This window comes from Sciurus vulgaris, assembly GCF_902686455.1.
Source record: "Sciurus vulgaris genome assembly, chromosome: 2".
Lineage (NCBI taxonomy): Eukaryota > Metazoa > Chordata > Mammalia > Rodentia > Sciuridae > Sciurus > Sciurus vulgaris.
In genome coordinates, this window is record NC_136462.1 from 202,875,111 (window position 1) to 202,894,138 (window position 19,028).

At 59.2% G+C, this 19,028-nt stretch overlaps 2 protein-coding genes across 4 annotated transcripts; one reads left to right on the forward strand and one right to left on the reverse strand.

Annotated features, from left to right (window-relative positions):
- Positions 1-294: 294 nt before the first annotated feature.
- RPS21 (ribosomal protein S21) lies at positions 295-2,726 on the forward strand (the record flags this gene model as incomplete). 2 transcript variants are annotated; one of them, XM_079128851.1, is made up of 6 exons in its annotated part: positions 302-397; positions 567-628; positions 708-771; positions 901-972; positions 1,314-1,369; positions 1,450-2,726. In XM_079128851.1, exons 2-6 carry the CDS (start codon positions 579-581, stop codon positions 1,457-1,459), a joined length of 252 nt encoding a protein of 83 aa, XP_078984977.1. In that variant the 5' UTR covers positions 302-397; positions 567-578. The 2 variants fall into 2 exon arrangements, with proteins under 2 accessions (XP_078984978.1, XP_078984977.1); XM_079128852.1 differs by lacking the exon at positions 1,450-2,726 and having other exon boundaries at positions 295-397; positions 1,314-1,373.
- Positions 1,621-17,234, reverse strand: CABLES2 (Cdk5 and Abl enzyme substrate 2). 2 transcript variants are annotated; one of them, XM_079128850.1, is made up of 10 exons: positions 16,832-17,234; positions 7,938-8,009; positions 7,772-7,864; positions 6,727-6,804; positions 5,860-5,968; positions 5,207-5,372; positions 4,719-4,822; positions 4,209-4,315; positions 3,861-4,085; positions 1,621-3,703 (listed from the first exon to the last, which is right to left on the reverse strand). In XM_079128850.1, the coding sequence occupies exons 1-10, from the start codon at positions 17,185-17,187 to the stop codon at positions 3,382-3,384; spliced, it is 1,632 nt and encodes a 543-aa protein (XP_078984976.1). In that variant the 5' UTR covers positions 17,188-17,234; the 3' UTR covers positions 1,621-3,381. The 2 variants fall into 2 exon arrangements, with proteins under 2 accessions (XP_078984976.1, XP_078984975.1); XM_079128849.1 differs by having other exon boundaries at positions 3,426-3,703; positions 3,881-4,085; positions 16,832-17,228.
- Positions 17,235-19,028: the final 1,794 nt, after the last annotated feature.

The window sequence follows — 19,028 nt, forward strand, 5'->3', positions numbered from 1 at the left end:
GCTCCTTCCGCCTGGCCGCAGTTTCCCCAGGGGCTGGTTTCTTCGCCCTAGGACGCAGGTCCAGGCCGCCGGCGAGGCCCCGGCACGGGCTACTACGCCTGCCCTGCCGCGCTGGACCCGGCCACGCGCTGTACCGAGCCACCCTCGCCCCGGGAAGGCCAGCCCCGACCGCCCGCGTCCCCGCAACCCGGCCCGTGGCGCGCGGGAGAGGCCGGAAGCGGAAGCGAGGCGCTCCGGAAGCGGAAGCGGGGCGCTCCGGACGTGCCGGCAGGGACGCACGCGCGGACGCGGGCGGCGGCCGACCCGGAAGCGCTCGCCGGCCCCGCCCGCCGCCGACATCACTGCCGGGGCCCGGGCCACCTCCTTTCTGCGCTCGCTCTCGCGGTGGAGGCAGCAGGTGGGCCGCGTGGTGCGGGTTGCGATCAGGCCCGGGGCCCTGGTCGGGGCCAGGTCGGGGGTCAGGGCCGGGGTTGTGCGGGGCCGGGGACCGGGCGGGGCCGGGATCGGGGGGCTGCGGGGCCGGAGGCCGGACGCCGACCTCATGGCGCCGCGCGGTGACCCCGCAGGCGCGCTTCGACATGCAGAACGACGCCGGCGAGTTCGTGGACCTGTACGTGCCGCGGAAATGGTGAGCGCCCCTGCCCCGTCCTTTGCCCCGCGGTCGGACCCCGCAGGCCCCGCCGCTCACTGCGACCCTTCCCTCGCAGCTCCGCCAGCAACCGCATCATCGGTGCCAAGGACCACGCGTCCATCCAGATGAACGTGGCCGAGGTGAGCCCGCCTTTTGGAAGGCCTGCCCCGTGGGGAGGGATCTTGGGTTTAGGAAACTGCTCCGGGCTGGCTTTGTGCGTTTCTTCCCAAACCCCAGGTGAGTGGCATTTCCACGTCTTTTCTTTACAGGTAGACAAGGTCACCGGCAGGTTTAATGGCCAGTTTAAAACCTACGCTATCTGCGGGGCCATTCGCAGGATGGTGAGTTTTCCCTAGGCCTTGCCTACCAGTTCCCTCCATCCCCCCCAGCACTGTGCGCTTTGGCCTGGACGTTGGAGGATGTAATGGTGGCTTCCGGCCCTCAGGCTGGTAGATTGTTGGTTTGCTGGCTGTCTGCCCTTGGAGCCCAGGAAAAGGAGTACTCTGAGAAAGGAGTCAGGTAGCTTTCAGCTAGGGTCTTGCTGGCGCTGCCCGCACCTTAGTCTCTCCTGATTGGTTGTTGGGCACAAATGTTGGTTTGACAGGGCGTGCAGAACCTCCTGCCAGCTCAGGTATGAGGTGGAAATACTACTCTCTGATCACCTTTTTTTTTTTTTTAAAAGGGTGAGTCAGATGACTCCATTCTCCGATTGGCCAAGGCAGACGGCATCGTCTCAAAGTAAGGGGGCTGTTGCATGTGGGCAGAGTGGCCCAGGACTTCACCAGATATGGTTTAATACTGGTCTTCTTTCCTTGTAGGAATTTTTGACTGGAGAGAATTGTGGATGTGGAACATTTGTCATAAATAAAAAGTGAAAAGTCACCTGCGTGGGTCTGGTCTGTCCCTCTGGACTCTAGAACAGGCACTTTACTGTGAATGGGTGACTAGAGTGGGTATTGTATGTAGTTACCTGAAAGGAGAAACTTAAGTATGTTGCAAAACAAAGTTTTACTTCGACAAACACATTATCCATTTGAAAACAATCTGTGACGTAAACTTGAACATTCTGAGGTCAGATACTCACTTATATGCGTTCATGTCCAGGACTGTTGCATGGGTAGACATGACACCGGGTCTGGCTTTGTTTGGTCACAGCCCAGACTTGAGTTGGGCTATAAGGTCACAGGTTCAAGCTGTCATTTAAGTACTGGCTTTTTTTGCAGCAACTCTCTGGGTACTGCACGGCATAGCTCTGGGCATTGTTGAGGAGAACATACAGAAGGAAGGCTTCCGACACACCAGTTTGGTCAATGACTAGATCTCATGACATACACACACCTAAGTTAGTACTGTTTAACAGACGTTTCCTTATTAGTGTCTATGGGGACATGTCCCCTGAGGGTAGATTGTAAACCAGAGCAGTGCCTGGCTCATAGTCCCCTTAACAGGAGTGCCACTGTGATGCTGTTGGTGTCAGAACAGGCTGCTTTTCAGAGTTGGTGGGGCCCAGGCCCAGTGTTTGCAGGGTGTAGTTTTGGTGCATAAAAGGTCTCTGGACTCTCCTTGGCTTTTAGAAGACAATGACCTGCTCTAGCCATTCCTGTTAACCTGGATGGTCAGCTGTGCTGTATCTGCTACGGTGGGTATGGACCTGAATGCCTCCAGCAGTGGAACTGACATCTCCTTTCTGCAAGAGCACAGGCCATATGAACAGAATTCTTAGTCCCGCTGGTGACAGGTTTGTAGGATAGACAGCTTGGTGGCCCAGCCAGAATTGCCATTTTTGAGGCCAGCTGGGCTATGAGGGAAAACAGCAGTCCTTGGTTGCTCAATGTTCTTGCTGGGGCAGCAGCCTAGGGAACTGGACACATGGTCCACTGTAAGAATGTTGGACCTGGAAAAGCTGGAAATGGCCCTGCTTCTCTGAGCACAGACATGCACGGAAGGGACAGTGATGGCCCTTTGGCATGGCAGACTGTACTGGCTAAGATAGTATCTGCTTTTTGCTGAGGAAGAAAAGGCATTGACCTCTTGCCTGAGGGTCAAGCATGATTCCAAGGTACACCTTTGGCAGACCTCATGGAACCCAGTTGTTCCCTTAAAGTCCCACAGAACCAAATCCCAAGTCATAATAAATAACATTTTCACGGTCACAATATTGCTTAGGAAAATCAAGAGCCAAGAGCCAGCGGTTGTCCTGAAGGTCCAGTGTCATAGATAGATGGGTTTTCCTGGCAAGAGGCATAGGGTGGGTCCTGGCATGGGATGGGCTGGAAACTGCCGAGCCCTTCAGATATGTGACAGCACTGGGGTTTCACAGTGAAGTGAAAGCTCAAAAACAGGTCCGAGTCCAGATCAAAACAGACCAGGCGTCTGCCCTTGGTGGCTTACCCCAGCATCAGAAGCTGCCTGTGCAGATGCAGGGAGTTCTGGTGGAAGCAGGTAGTCAGGGGGCACAGATGCTGGGGGATGCTGCCTAGGCTGTGTTCTGCATCTGGAAAAACGTAACGCCCAAGATGCGTACTCGTGTAAGTCAGATGTGACAACGAGACGTGGCGTGTCGTGAGGTCTGGACATGCAGCTCTCCAGTGCTGTGGGTGTGAAGGTTTGCAAGGCAAGGTGAAGGAGAGGCCAAGACGTGGATTCGCCGCCACATGATGTGAACAAAGGTCCTGGTGCCAGGCCCTTCTCAGGCACATGAGAAACACGCCAAACCCCCACACTGTCCATGTAGTACTCCAGGAAAACTCTCAGAAACCCTTGGAGGTGTGGTGCACTTTGGAATGAAAGTGACATGCTTTTCCAAGGAAACCCAGAATAAAGAGAAGCTGCACGGGCTGGAAGCGGGGCTGGTGGGGTGGCTGCTGGCCTACGCCTGGGCCAAAGGCTGTGCCTTCTGCCCAGCAACCTTCCTGCGAGTACATGCCTGGCCTAGAGCTGCTGGGTGAGCCGTCTGTAGTGAGGTAAGACTTGGTTCTCGGGGAGATACAGGGCCAGCTCCAAAGCCACGAGCACCGTGAACTCAAACCCAATGAGATCTCGCCTGTTGAATCGGAATCTTTCTTCCAGCTTCTGTGTGAAGGAGAGAAGGGTTCAACAGGTTAACCCAGCTCGGCACCCCTACCTGAGCAGTGTCTTTGGGTGTCAGCTGCCCTACCAGTCGAGCCATGGACAGGCCTCCCTCCAGCATGGCCTTGCTCCTTGGGGATGGACTGCCTTGGGCCACCACAGCAGGGCCTCCCTACTCACATCAATGAGCTGCTTCACTTCGTTTTTGCGGAGGTCACTGCTGATCTTGGCCGCGAGCAGCACGCAGGCACCCGCGCACAGCTTGCGGTTCTGCTTGTTGAGCTTGCCCTGCAGCACCAGCTTCTCGAAGTACACGTAGGCCATGGACACGGTGCCTGGCTCCAGGCTGCACTCCTCCGACAGGTTCCGCATCTCCCGCTTCAGACTGGTGGGACAACATGTCTGAGGGCAGAGGCCCTGCTGCTGCTGAGGCAGCCACCGTGGCTTGTGCCATGTGCCTGGGGTAATACCAGGGAGCAGGCTGGGGCATCTGCCTGGCCCTTCTTACCTCCGGATTTTGCTTAGTGTCAGTTTGATGTGAGGGAACTTCTCCTTAAAGGTCTCGTTCATGTCCTTCTTGAGGTCCGAGGGCTTCACGTACTCTATCACCGTGGTCTGCAACAGAAGTGAGGCAGGGTAGGGCTAGCCCAGCGCAAGGGCAGGTTTGTGTGGCCTGGCTTTGCAAACGTGAATGTGAGGAGCTTCAGAGAGGTGCCTGGATCTCCAAGCACGAAATGGCTGAAGAGCCTGCCTGTCCTTGGGAGGCTCTGGCTGCGTCTCTGAGGGCTGACCCCAGGTAAGCAGGGCCAGCCTGGCTCCCTGACCTACACATTGCCCATGTCTGTGGCCCTGGTCCCTCTCCTGTTGCTGCTGTTGTTCTGGAGTGGGGTGGGTCCTGTACGCTGGCTATTGTGGGCTTCTGAGCACCAGGGCTGGCTTGCCCACAGCCCACCCATGTGCCCTGAGCTATGGTGGGGTGAGGTGGGCAGCTTGCAGGGCACAGGTGGCAGGTGCTCACCATGTATGAGGCAAAGATGAGGACCCGCTTGTGCTTTCCACAGGGCCACTGCGGGTCATCCAGGAGGTTGGGGTTGTATTCCAGGGTGTCTCCCACATCACTCCCTGCAAGCAGAGGCAGCTCCTGACCCACCGCAGCCTTGTGTGGAAACCATCCAGTCCAGAGGGGAGGCATCACAGCAGAGCACCTCAGGTCTGTGAGGGGCTCCAGGCCAGTTCCCTCCCTGCCCCACAGCCCAGGTTAAAGGGACAGATGTCCTGCAGGGACAAGGAGAGGTTAGGTTCCTCCTTGAAGTAGCTGGGGGCATGGTTCCTTTCCACCACCTGGCCTGGGCCGAGCCCAGAGCTGTGTGCTATCTGGAGCCTTTTCTCTCCTGAGGGGAGCTGCTGACCCTGCTCCGCGGCCAGACTCTGCCATGAGCTCTGAGTGTGAATGTGGCCTATTGGTGCTGCTGCCTCCCCTGTGCGACAGGAAGATGGGCAGGGTACCTAGCTCTGTGCCAGCTGGTACCGACTTGGTGGTAGCAGGTTTGTGTCTTGACCCTGGCAGAGCCCGGGAGATGCTGGGCCGAGGCTGGGGCAGCGGGCCATGGCTGTCACTCTTGTGTGCGACCAGGGCGTTGGTAGGATACAGGAACTTTGCATAAGACACAACCTGGAAAAGCAATCACACCGGGGCTCAGTCCTGCTTCCCAAGAACAAGGTGCAAAGGAGCTGTGTCTTCCACACTGCAGGAAGGCCCAGCTGCAGTGCACCTGAGTGCCACCGAGACGGAACCCAACTCAGAGCCAGTGGTCTCAGGCCATCAGCTTCCCACACCTGGTCTGGATCTGTAGCGCCATGATACCCCCTGCTTCTGAAGATCTTGGCCTTAGTCCACAGGCCCAGAGGAAGGGCCAGACAGTAGGAGAGCCTGGGCTGCACAGGGGCGGTATAGCACATGGCTGGCTGACCCCAGGTCACTTCTCAGGGCTGGCTACAAGGGCAGCTGCTGACAGGCATGGTGGTCCATTTCCCCATGGCTGGGTGGCCCACTCCCACATTCTGCCTTCCCATGTCCCTCTGTGGGCACTGGCTGCAGGGCTGCTCCTGCTGACCCAGCCCTGACTGTGTTGGCCACTGGCTGGCCCTGGGGCTCTTGCCTTTCCATCTGCTCCCAGTTCAACACCTTCCAACTCAAAGACCATCTCGGAAGAAACGGAAACGCCGCCAGACGGATGCCTCTGCTTCTGGCTGTCCACCCTCAGGTCACTGCAAAGTACAGGAGGGGAGGGGCTGTGGCCCTACTGCCGGTGGCTGGTGGGTGGGAGCTAGGTCGGTACTGCTGTCTGGTACCAGCAGCTCAGCACACCTGTCCATCTGTACAGTGTTCACACCCCTCTGGTCAGAATGAGTGGACAGGCAGGGCTGGAGGCATGTCAGGGGTGCTTTCCTTGTCAGGCCGGCTCTGCCTAGCTCCCGACCTGTCACAGACTCTGCCTATCAAACACTTGGGCACCGGCAGCACAGTGGCCCAGCTCTGCACCCACCTTCGCTCAAGCCCAAGTCTGCCTCCTAGATGTGCTGAACATGTCACCTGCAGCACAGCCCTTGGAGCGGCTCAGCCTGGACCCTGAAAACCAGCACCTCCCCACAGGGGCGGGGCTTTTCCTGTCGCCAATTGTTTTTATGCCAGAGTTACACACAGTGCTGCCCCACCCAACAGCCATTTTCTTCTTCCCTGAAGTATGCTCAGGACACGGCTGCCTGAACCAGTCACAAAGATGCCCGACACAGGAGGGACAGGAACCACACAGGCAACCTGTACATAGGTTGAATAGAAACCAGGGCCCCCATAAAATGAGGACCTGAGGTGGCCGGAGTTCCTGAGCTCTGGAAGCAGTGGCCATGCTGCAAAGCCTGCAGGCCCAGCTGGCACCTCTGTTGTGGGCTGCACCGACATCTCCCACGCCAGGCTGGGCTCCAGGCCTGGGATCTGCCCAGATGCGAGTGCTGGTGTGAGCGCTCACCTGATCCGCAGGCCTTCTCCATAGGGCAGGACTGAGAAGGCTGCACACAAGGACCGCTTGGCACAGATGAGCACGATCCTGTGGGGAGGGCAGGGGGTCAGAGCCGGTCGTGGGCCTTTCCAACGGGAAGTTCCATTCTGCCTGAGTTCATGTGATGGGAAGGTGCCAGCTGTCCAAGGGGGCTCATCCCAGGAAGCTGGGGCCATGGTCAGCAGACCTGGTCACCTCTGCACGGGGCTGTCTGTTACCTAGGATGTGCTTGATGGGGGCACCCCTCCCTGGGGTGCTGCTGCAGGTGTGTGGGCATGACAGCAACAGCCAGGCAGGGGACACAGCTCTCAGGAAAGGCCAGGCCTCCTTTGTAAAGGCAGAAGGTGCACTCAGCCAGGCATGAGGTCCTGAGATGAGCAGAGCCTAAGGGCATCAGAAGTGTCTAGAATATGAGGCTCCTGGGAACACAAAGCTGCACCCACAGCTTCTTGACCTTTGCACTGAGTGCTGCCCTACCAGGTTCCACAGCTCTGCATTTAGGTCTGCCTGGGAGCTTCCCTGGCCAGACCATGTTGCAGTGTCCCCTGGAGGAAGCCTCCATCTAAGGCTATGGTCACCTTGGGAGTGCTGCAGGGTGGCCTCCAGGGGGAAGGGGAACCCTTTGGATCCTCTGGGTCAGGGTGAGGGACAGGAAATGGGATCCACCAGGACAGGCTGCACATATCCTCCTGGGGACCAGCCTGGTGCTTTCTGGGCAGCTGGGAGTCAGTGTCTCGTTCAGCCTCTGCATGTGCTTCCACACACAGCCACGGCTCCTCTCCTGGGCTCATCTCTGAGCTGAGCCCATTTCTGTGTTTTCAGTTTTCCCTGGGATTGCACAGTGGGGATCCCTGGCCAGGTGGGGGATCTGCTTGTGCTCTGTGGGTACAGGGAAGGTGAGTGTCTGCTTCTAAATGGTCATGGGATGGGCTATGGGCACAAGGACAAAGCCTGGAATCCTGCATTGGCTTCCAGGGACTACAGGCTGCCCTGGGTTGGGCCCTGGAGCCATCACCTGCTGTTCCTGGTGTCATACTGCCTCATGTTCTTGATGAAGTGGGTCTTCTTCAGCCCTTTGTGTCTTGGTGATCCAGATGCATGTTTGGTCCTGTAGGTAGACAGGGAGGTCATTCCTGTCCTCTTGGGACCCTCTCTATCCCAGGGGTTGTCGGAGTGCCTACCTCTGCACTGAGGCACATCCCACTGCATCTTCCAGAAACTCCAGGGAGCAGCGCTGGGATGTGACTCGCCTCCTGTAAGGAAGACAATGCAGCCTCAGGACACTGCGCGGGTTCCAGGGTCACCTTGAAGGCTGTGCCACCTGAACAGAGCTGGTGCCCCAGATGTGCAGGGCAGAGCCACTGTGGGGCCAAGAGTGACCCAGGCTGCTCACTTCTGGGCTAAGAGGCTTTGGTAGCCTGAGAGGAGGAGGAGGAGGAGGAATCGTCTTTGTGCTCCTTGCTAGGGACAAGTGGCCCTGCTGGGCAGGCTCTGTAAACAGAATAAGCCACATTAACTTCCCCTGCCCTGGAGGGGTACTAAGTGCACAGCGGCTCCAACAGGCTTCTCCTGTGGGGCCCATGGGGGCTTGTCCCAGCAGGCAGGCCCTGTAGCCCATGGCTGCCCAGAGGCACCAGCCAAACACATAGTCCTTCTCACTGAGGGCTGCTCCCTGCAGGAGCCACACCCCACTGGCTCAGGGCCTCACGGGCTATTCCTGGGTTTGGAACATTCTTTTTCAGCTCTGTAGGTGGCCATGTCCTTCTAGACTTTAGGTTTTAGCTGTGTGTTGCCCCTCAGGGCTGCTGGACTGCACTCTCCTGTGGCCACATGGCGTGCTGGTAACATTGGTAATGGACAGCCAGGTCTCGCTGTCTCCTGGCTGTCTGCCCCCTCTACAGGAGCATCAGCCCCCAGGGGATGTGGCAGGGGGCATGTGCTCACTGCTGGTTCCCAGTGCCAGTGCCCAGAGGCCAGGATGCAGAGGCAGAGTTTGAATGGCACATGAGAGGGCTCTGGGAAGGTGGCATCCCAGCGCCGGCTGCTGGGACCATGCTTCTCGAGACTGAGATCTTAGCACCCTGCACAGCTGTAACTATATACCAAGGTTCCCAAGGTCACCACGGACTCCCGGTCCCTACAGGGGAGGATGTTAGACCGCACAGGAAAGTGGGCTCACAGCAGAGCTCCCAAGGCAGATTCTGGAGGTCAAGCATGGAAGGCAGGTGGGTCTGCAGCTCTAGGCTAAGGGCTTGCCCCAGGCTGTCGGCCCCCAGGGCAGTCTGAGGACAGAGATACCAGGGGTCAGTGGTGAGGCTGCACCAAGCTGAGCACCACATCTCCAAGGTTCTCTCATGGCCCTCGAGCACTGGGCTTACATGCGGAGAAGCTTTGCTTTTAGCTTTATTCTTCCATATTTAAAAAGAGGTGTATATATTTTAATAGAAAATACAGAGAAGCAAACATTTAAAAACATTTTCGCCCAATCACTCATGATCCTACTCCCCAAGGTCAGCGTGCTACTGTCCTGGCATGGGGTCACTCAACTCACAGGGCCACACTGTGACATGCTGCAGCCACCTCCACATGCAGATGGCACACCTGGTGTGAGATGCACCCCCAGTGTGGCTGGGCTTGCTCTGCTTACGAGGGCCCTGGGACCAGCTCACCTATGTCCTGGGGCAGCAGGCCCACTGAATACTCCCTCGCGTGCCAGCCATCAGCACTCTTGCCTGACTGCTCCACAGGGAGGTCCCTAGAACTGCTGTCCAAGGGGAAAGCTAAGACCCCAAACAGAATCTGAAGACCCATACACGAGCCACACCCCTTCCTGACTTCAGGAATCCCCAGACATTTTCCACAAGAGCTGAGCCACATACTTGCTGAACAGCTGCAGGAATGACTCCTCCCAGGACATGGCACCTGCTGGCCCCCAGGTGTGCAGGACAAGCTGGAGTCCTTCCCGACATGGGCACAGGAACTCAAAGGGATCAAATGGCTCTCAGGCCCATGCAGCTGTACAGCAAAGCTGGGACTTGAATCCAGGTGTGTTTGAGACTGCCAAGCTTTGCTCTTGTCCTTGTACCAGGAGCCATGGATGAACATGCTGGGCACCCAGAGTGTTCCAGAAATGCAGGTTATAAGGTTTGATGCCAATTCATGCAACACTGCAGTTATTAGGAGAAGCATACCAAGTCAAGATAATGACAACAGGGAGGGTGCTGCAGGTGACAGTGGTGGTGCTGGTGCTGGTGCTGGTGCTGGTGGTGACAATGGTATTGGTGAGGATGGTGTGGTGATGGCCACGTTGGTGGTGATGGTATTCGTGATGGTGACAGTACTGGAGTGAGGGGACGGAATGCCATCAAGGGCTTGCTCAGTGCTGGACAGGTTACCTGCTATGCTTGTGCCTTATTTTGCTCACCTCCTGCCACCTGAGGAGGTATGGGGCATTACATCTTTCTTCAGGGTCAGTGGCCAGCTGGGGGCAGAGGGCTTACTGAGCTAGAAGGCCAGGCAGGGCTTGCTCTGAAGGCTCTGGAGTGCCCACTGGCTCCGTGGCTAACGGGCTGCCCACGTCTGTCTTCCTAGAGGGTATGGTGGAGGGTATGATGAGCAAAACCAAGGGCTGCACACCAACACCGGCACTCTGGTACGTGTGCATGTGACATGGCAGGACCTGGCCTGTCCACCATCAGTCTTCAGCCAGAGTGGAAACTCAAAAGGCGAGTCTGACTGGGCGGGGATCCATGCAGACCCCAAGTCAGTTGCAAGGGGACAGAGGTGCTGCCGAGCAAAAAGTGGATGGGGACAGGAAAACAAACTTCTGGTCACAAAAGAGACAACTGGTCTGACATGGCGAGACACAAACTGCAGAGCTGAGCATGTCCCACTGGGGTGCTGGGGCTTAACTGTGTTCCCCTCAACTGCAGAATGTGACTGTATTTAGACACAGGGTCTCTAAGGAAGTGATGAGGGTAAACCAGTCACTAGAGCAAGCCCTAATCCAATCTGATGGGTGACAAGATCAGGACAGAGACAACATAAGACACAGGGAGAAGAGGCCACAGGCTGGGGAGGAGGCCCAGGAAAAACCAACCCTGATCTGGGCTTCTGGAGTACAGAATGAGAGAAAGGAACACTTGCTGTTCAGGCCCCAAGCTGGAGGTACTCTGTCATGGCAGCCGAGCTGACCAACCCTGCAGGCGTGAAGCCATGTGGTAAAGTTGGGCTGGAGACTGGTCTGCGAGCTCACTAGCTCAGCCTGTAATCTGAAGAGGTTTCAGGATAGCTCTGAGCACCTACTGTGCACTACGGCTATGTGTTAAGGACAAGCACAGTCAGGACAGAGCTGACCCATCCTTTAATGGCTACCCCAGAGGGCAGAGGTTGGCTTCGGCTCTGCAGCCTGTGCCACGTGACCCGGGGCTGCCTGCAGCCTGAGCAGTGTGGGCCTGTGCCCATCTGTCAGCAGGAGCTGTTCACTCAGCGTGAGCCAAGGCCAGGTCCTGGGGAAGGGAGAGGGAGTTCATGGGAGCTGTGGCTTGCCAGGTGCAGCATCTCCCAGCAGGACCCCTGATTTGTGCAAGGCCTGGTGTGCTCAGGCCCACACCACACCCTCACCACATAGGAGCCGGGGTTAGGAACAGAGTCGCCACCTCACACCAACACTGGCGAGGCCGGGATGTCATTCACACCAAGTGGCAGTGGCATGCAGTCACACGGCAGAGTGGTCCAGCTCCTGGTGGGCCCTGGGCTGCTGCCCGGCCCACATGCATAGGCTTCCTTTCTCACTATGCAGTGGCATGGGCCTCCTACGTGACGAAGGCGGCAGGAAGAGAAACCAGGACTGAGAAAGGAAGCAGACCCAGGGATGCAGGGAGCCATTCACCGGTCACCAGAGAGGGCTCTGCATCCACCTGCTCTGGCTCGTGGGGGGTACGGTGCCAGGCTGGCCAGGCGACCCAGCAAGGGCCCCAGACACTTGGTCTGGTAAGCCTGGTCAGGAGAGACTGGGGCCAGCCAGGATGGCAGAGGGGAAGAGGGACCTCTGCAGGACAGTGGAGGGGCTGAGAGCCCAGCTGCCTCAGAGACGTGGGGGTGCCATCTGAGCACTGCCCCCTGCTGCCCTGAGCAGGTGCCTAGCTGGTTGCTGGATGCACAGGCCTGGAGCCGGGAAAGCAGCCAGTGGAGGTGGAGCTTGTGGAGCATCCTGTGTGGCCTTTGCCAGGCTCCTTCTCTCAGGTGATTACCAGGTGATGCCCAGGTGGCTCCAGCACACCTGGGACCTCATTTGCAGGCCCACAGAAGCCAGGGCAGCGGAAGCCAGGGCCCTGGGGGCCTGCAGAGGAGCTGTAGGCAGACATCAACCTCGGCTGCCTGACTGGCTCCTCCTGCCACTTTCTGCCCATTCCCTTAAAACCCATCCCAGTTGGCCCTGCGGATCCTTTCTCTGAGACTTTCTACTGCTTCTTCCTTGCAAGTGCTCGGTTGTAAAGCCAGTTACCAGGGCGGCAGCACTCTCATTCTCAGTTCACAGGGTGGTAAACAGGCACAGAGCTATGCAGCAACTTGCCTGAGATGACAGCCAGTAGGAGGGCAAGCAGGGGCTAGTGTCCGGGGCCGTCACTCGGGCAGACCCCACATCCAGCAGACAGGGCAGGACTGCTTGCCACAGCACAGCCTGAACCGGTCCCATTGGGAGCAGCACGTGCCAGTCAACGGGGGGCAGACATGCGGGCGTCTAAGTGCAGCCAGCTAAGACATGACACAGGGCAAGAGCCAGATGTCACATGGTGTCACACACCAGAGACTTGGTGGGGAGATGGCCAAGGAAGGCCCCAGGCAATCTTCTGGGGTTGTTCTCTGGAGCAACAGCCGGGGGCCTGCCTGGGCAAATGCACGGAGCTGCATTCACATGCCACACAAGGCCCATGTGCCTGCCCATCTTTTGCCATCTCAACCTAAATCATGCTAAAAACAGGCAAACAAACCCCAAAGAATACTTTGGGTTTTCTGTCACCTCAGCCAGCAAGCACACCTCCTGTCCCTGTCGTCTCAGCAGGTCCAAAGCCCTGCTGCACCTGCTCGCCCTGGTGGGCTCAGCTCCACCAGTTACCGGGAACGAGTCTGGGGTCTGCTGGTACTCCCTGCAGGTGGCAGCCTCCAGTCTGGAGTCAGGGGTTGGGATGGGAAGGAGGCTGCAGAGAGGGCAGGGGTCCACCCCGTTAGCAGCCCTTCTGACCCCCTGCTTCCCAGAAGTGTCCCTTGAATAAGGGGCAGCCACCCCTGCCACTGACACAGCTCCCCGAATGTGTTGCGCAGAGGAGCCACTGCTCCTCGAGTGCTGCCTCCTGTGGGCAGCCCTCCTCACTGTGTGACTGGAGGTGCCCAGGAGAGGCCGAGGCAGGGCCACCGCTCTCAGACTGAGGACCAGGTCACCCTTAGGAACCCACGGGGAGTGCGTGGCTGTTCAGCTTGGGCTGTGCACGCACTCCAGTGAGAATGGGCACCCTCCATGCTGCGGGGGGCTTGTCCCGCACCATTGCCAAGGCACTGACAGGAGAGCCGCCCGGCCAGGGACGCACGGTGCCTGGCCTGCCTGCCACTCTGTTTCCTGGCCGAGAAGTATGCCTAGCCCACGGGAGACTCCTGCACACATCTGTGAGGGAATGGGTCCTGGGTGCCTGTCCCAGGCACAGCAGAAGCGCCCAATTCCAGCAGAGAACTGGAGTTCTGCAGCCTCGGTCAAAGGCCTGACATGGGGCCTGGGCAGGTCTGTGGGCTGCCACAGGAAATGCCCTGGGCTTTCGCTTCAGTTGCCCCCTCCAGCTGTGTTCCTGCTGAGGGGCCACTGGCCCTGGCAATCCCAGCCTCCCATCAGAGGGGGTCTGCTCCTCAGCACAGCTGCCTCTGGCCTCCAGGTTTCACTCGGCCACACCTGGCTGCACTTTCCAGGTCATTTGCTTGTGGTGACACACCCTCTCCCCTCAATTGTGTTGGAGACACTAACCAGGGCTGCTTTGGGTGGAACTTAGTTCCCCCAGAAAGAGATACTGAAGTCCAACTCCTGGCAACTGCAAATGGGGCCTTAGCTGGAAATAGGGTCTTGGCACATGTGATCAAGTTAAGGTTAGGACAATAGCTGGATCCCCAGGAGAAGAGAAAGCAGAAAGAGGTCACAGAGGGAGAAGCGGTTTGGAAAGCAGCAGCTGGAGCCCCTGGGAGCTGAAGAGGCTCTGCCCACACCTGGACGTTGGACCTTCCACTTCCCGAGCTGGGGGAAGGCCACTGCTGCGGTGGTGAGCTGTGGGTTTGTGGCCCTTCGTCATGTCCAGGGGATTCATGTGGCCTTTCAGGCCAAAGAGGATCTGGCGAGGAGCATGGGGTGAGGTGGCTGCCAGGCAGGGCTCCTGAACAGCTGCTTCAACCATGTCAGGGAGCCCAGGGATGCAGCTTGCTCTTGGGCATGAAGTAATCGCAATGCCGAAAAGGAAAATAAAGAGTTAGAAGTTCTACAAGGAAGCAAGAGTTCTAGTGAATCTCTGGCATAGCAGGAAATGCTGAGTGCCGAAGTGTAAATGCAAACTCCTTGAAGACTGAGACAGGGACACATCCTGGCAGTGCTGCTGTAGCAGGAGGCCCTGCTCGCTTTGCCCTGACTACTGTCCTACATCTTGCTGAGCCCTTGGCATCATCTACCTCAGGGAGGTAGTGTTTCATGTGAACCCATTTTACAGAGGAGAAGGCTGAGGCTCAGAGAGTCTCCCATCAGCTGCTGAAGGTCACAGAGCTACTGAAAGGTGGAGACAGGATTCAAACTCAGGTCCCCAGAGCTGGGTTGGATGCCACCCTCACTACATGCACTTCAGGGCTGCCTCCAGGACTTCACAACCTCTTCACTCCTAAAGATAGTAGGAGCTCTAAGCCAGTGGCCAGCAGCTGCCTTTCCCAGGCTGGCCACAGCTCCCTTGCCTAGCAACAGGCCTGGGAGTACAGAAGGACAGACAGTCCTCTTCCTAGGGCCACTGCTCATCAGGGGAAAGGCCATGAACTCAGCAGCAGAGCCCAAGGAGACTGCCACAGTGGGTCCAGCAGTGGGCAGGAAGAGCATTCAAGTGGGGACTTGAAGGCAGGCCGAGGAGGGAGGGGCAGCTTGTTGGAGGGCCTAGGAAAGGCCAGAGGCGTCACTCCATAGCACATCTGGCCTGCTGGGGGGAAGCAGCCACAGGGTACACCCTCCAGAAGCCTAAGGGAGGTGAACCTCCACCTGGACAGCTGGTGTGCTTGTGGGGCAGCTCCTAGAGTGACCCCACTCTGGCACTGGCACCCACTTGCTCCCTGGACTGGCCCATGGGGCTTGAGTGTGTTCACAGGGTGTGTGAGCTCTTGGCTGAAGGGGACCTAAGGTTCCCAACCCAGGTGTGCCCACGGCTAGAGGAGGAAGGAGTTCCGTGCTGACCCCAGAGCTGGGCCTGGCTGCAGAGGCTGGGCTGCCAGGTATGTGTGCTTTGTGGTCACATTCAGGGGAAATCCTTCTGTCAGCCCCCATCGGCCCCTCTAACTGTCCCCTGGAGCAGTGGCCAGGCTTGTCTGTGGGTGAAGTTCTTGTGGGAAGGCTCTGGTCACCGCTGGGGTGTAGCTCATCCTCTGGCCTCTAGAACACGCTGGGTGTGGGGTCGGGAACATGGGATCAGTGCTGAGTTCTGGACTCAACCTTCTCAGCCAAAGACCTCTGAGGAACCCCATCACAAGACCGCCTGTGGGCCTGCTCAGTGACCTCCAGGTGTGAAGAGCTGTCTTTAGCTTCAGTTCACCCATGCCAACCCTGACCAGGGGCTCCCTGCACAGTCCAGGGACTGCCTTGGGGAGCTGCCCAGCAGGGGCTCTGGTCTGCAGACAGTGAGGGGCCAAGAAGCAGCCTTTCAGAAGGGAACAGAGGCTGCCAGGCCTGGCTCCCGCAGTCACCCCTCAGAGTGAGAGCTACAGGGTTCAGAAGGGGCCAGGGAGAGAGGGCCACCTGGGGGCCAGAGTTCTCTGAACAAACATACAGTATCAGGCAGCCGGGGCCATCTGGGCAGGGGTCAGAGCCTAGAGAAGCAGAGTTCAGGGATAGAGGTTGTCCTGGGATGTTCCCCAAATGGAATCAGGGCAGGGATGCTGAACTCAGAGGTGATGGTGTGGGGTTGCTGAGTTCAGCAGCCATGGACAGTGGGAAGGGAGGTCTGGATGGGTGCAGAAGGCTCTGAGAATGGATGAACAGTGTGAGGAAGACTCCAGCAGATGGCCTGGGGTCATGAGATGGACACTGGTAGGGCATATAAGGGATATTTGGGGTTCCTATGTCCAGGGCACTGATAAAGTGGAATGGGAAGGGCCATGTCCAGAGCTGACAAGACTTTGGGTCTGGAGGCTGATAAAGACTGAAGGAATCCTGAGACCATGTTCTGGGCACCCCCACGGTAGAGACAACCCCATATCCAGGACCTGACATCTTTAAGAGAACTCTGACCCCTATGTGTGGGGTTGACAAGGTCTGAGGAAACCCTGGACGGAGTCCTGGCCCAGGTCACCTCAACCTTGACCACTGCATTTTGGACTGACTGTGCCAGATCATTTCACCCCTGAGTCATTCAGGCCATCCTGACTTCTGTGTCCTGAGTTTAATAGCCCCTGGTCACCCTGACCCCTGCACTATGGGCTGTTGGCCCCAGACCACCCTGACACCTGTGTCCTATGCTTGATGGACCCCAGGTCACCCTGATACCTGTAACCTGGGCTGATGGGGTCCAGCTCACTCTCACTCCTGTGTGCTGGGCTGACGCGGCTCTGGTCACACCAAGCCCTGCATCCTGGGCTTAGGCCACCCTGGTCCCTGCATCCTGGGCTGATGGCCCTGGCCACCCCATGGGGTGCCGATCACCCTCACTCCTGTGTCCTGCGCTGGTGGGGCCCAGGTCACACCAAGCCTGCCTCCTGCGCTGATGGGGCTCAGGTCACCCTCCCCGGTGCATCCTAAGCTGACGCTTAGGTCACACTGGCCCCCACGTCCTGCGCGGCCCGCCGCCCCACTCACCTCTGGCGCTGCCCGTCCAGGGCGAGGCCGGCGGGCGCCGTCGTGGGGCTGAGCAGGCCCTGGGGCGCGGGCCTGGCGGGCAGCCCCGGGAGGCCGGCGGGCGGCGCGGGCGGCGGCGCGGGCGGCTCGCGGGCCTCGGCGGGCGGCGGCGGCGGGGGCGGCGGCTTCTCGCCTCCGGGGCCCAGGCTCGGGGGCCTTCCGTCCAGGGAGATGTTGTTGAGGAAGAAGAGCGCGGCCTGGCGGCGCCGCGAATCCCCGCGCCTTCGCGGCGCGGGCGGCGGGTTGCGGGCGGCGGGCGCGGGCCTGGCGGGGCCGGGGGCCGGGCCCGGGGCTCCTCCCGCCGCGGCCGCGGCCATGCTCGAGTGCGCGCCGCCGCGCGCCGCGCACCGCCCATTGGCCGCGGCGCGCCCACTTGCAAATGTTTCGCCGTCGCGCCGGCCTATTGGTCTCGGCGCGCCCACATGCAAATAACTCGCCATTGCGCTCGCCCATTGGCTAGCGCGGCATCGTGGGCGTGCGCCGCGCCCCAGGGCTCCAGGGTCCTAGAGCCGGTTTGGGCGCGTGGCCGGGAAGCTGGGAGCCGCGCTCAGGGACCGCGCGTTAGGCGGCAAGTGGTGCCACGGGTTCGAGCCCTGCCTCGACAGCTGTGACCCCGCTCCCCCCGCCCCCCGAGTGGGCGCGGCGTGCGGTTCAGTTTTCAGAAAGCGCGCATCGTAGGCTTCAAACCCAGGACCTGGGCCACACCCGGGTGCACTTCCCCTTATAGGCTGTGTGCTTCCTCTAGGTCTCCTGCCCTGTGGCCTTCAGTGCACTCAGGGCAGGCCCTTAAGGAATCCCACCTCTTCCGGGAGGGCCAGCGGTGCCACTGGCTTCCCTTGCTGACTGTAGATGAGGCAGCGTCTGGAGGCAGGAGACACCTGTCCCGGAGGCAGCCAGTTCAGGGCATTGCAGGGCCTCCGCCCCAGGCAGAGGTGGGTACTTCCTCCTCAGCAGAGCGGCCTTGAGCCAGGGCTGTGCCCAGGCCTCCATTGCCCCCTCTTGGGCTGTGCCTCTTTGGTCTGGAGGCTAGTGCACATCGCCTTCGTCAGGGGCTGCTCCTGCCACCTGCGTACCCTGTCCAGCTTGTGAGTCACTCATCTCCACAGTAGGACCTCAGTGTTGCCAGGACCAGCCTGGCTCAGCGAGGGGACACAGTGCAGGAAGCCCAGCGAATGTCCTTTAGGTGTTCACTCAGTACCTGTCACCTGTCTCCAGGCCCCTGTGCCAGGCACTGGAGTGGGTGGGGTCACAGACAGGGAGCCGGGGGTGGAGAGCCGTGTGAAGACAGCATCCTCACCCAGTTCCCTCCTGGACGTCCATGCCCCACCCCTGCTATCACCTGGGCACTCTCTCTGTGTCTGCCCTCACTTGCCAGTGCAGTGGGCTCCCAGTGTCCAGCCTTCTTTCCATCTCCCCTGCCCTTCCAAGCTGGCCTTCCAGGACTCTGCCAGGTCAGGCAGGGAAAGTGAGCAGCTTTGCTGGCTGGAAGAATGTGGGGTTGGTCCCAGGGGGTGGTGGGGACAAGTGTCCACCTGGTGCGCCCATGTAGGGGCATTTCCAAGACAGGGCTGCTGGTGGAGGGTTGCAGTGCTGCCCACAGGGGCAGTGTTGAGGCCTGCAGACCCCAGCTCCACCAGTGGTCACTGGTCCAGCTTGCCAGAGCAGCTCGTGCCAGAGCCTAGTGTCTCTGTAAAACAGGGTGCCGCCCTGTAAGGGGCTCTTCTAGGAGAAGGGAGGCCAGGTGAGGCCCACAGTGGCTCTCAATCCTTGCTGCCCTCACGGGCACACATGGGAGGGTCGGCAAATGGGGGGTGAGGAGGAGGTGGGGGCGTCAGTGCGCACTGGGCTCCACACCCTGCTGGTCTGCCGGGCAGAGAGGGTGCTGGTTCATGGCTCGTCTGCATGCTGGCTGGCACTGCGTGGGCTCTGAGGTGCCGGAGGGACACGGAGGCAGAAACGTGGCTTCCTTCTGGGCCTGTGTGCTCCCCAGGGTGGCTGTCACACCTCTAGTACAGGTGGTGGCCAGAGGCCAAACCCGGCCAGCGGGTCAGAGTGGTTGGAGCACACAGCTTGTGTTTTATTTCATTTCAGTTTGAGAACCGGGAGACTTCTGTCCCTCTCCCTCCCTTGCTCTCTCGTGCGCGCGCACACACACACA

Excerpts from the sequence above, each read along its gene's own strand:
- CABLES2 (XM_079128850.1), bottom strand. The coding sequence starts at position 17,187 with ATGGCCGCGGCCGCGGCGGGAGGAGCCCCGGGCCCGGCCCCCGGCCCC. Across the intron at positions 4,316-4,718 it reads TCATCTTTGCCTCATACATG|ACCACGGTGATAGAGTACGT; the intron begins GTGAGCACCTGC and ends CTTCTGTTGCAG. Across the intron at positions 4,086-4,208 it reads ACACTAAGCAAAATCCGGAG|TCTGAAGCGGGAGATGCGGA; the intron begins GTAAGAAGGGCC and ends TTGTCCCACCAG.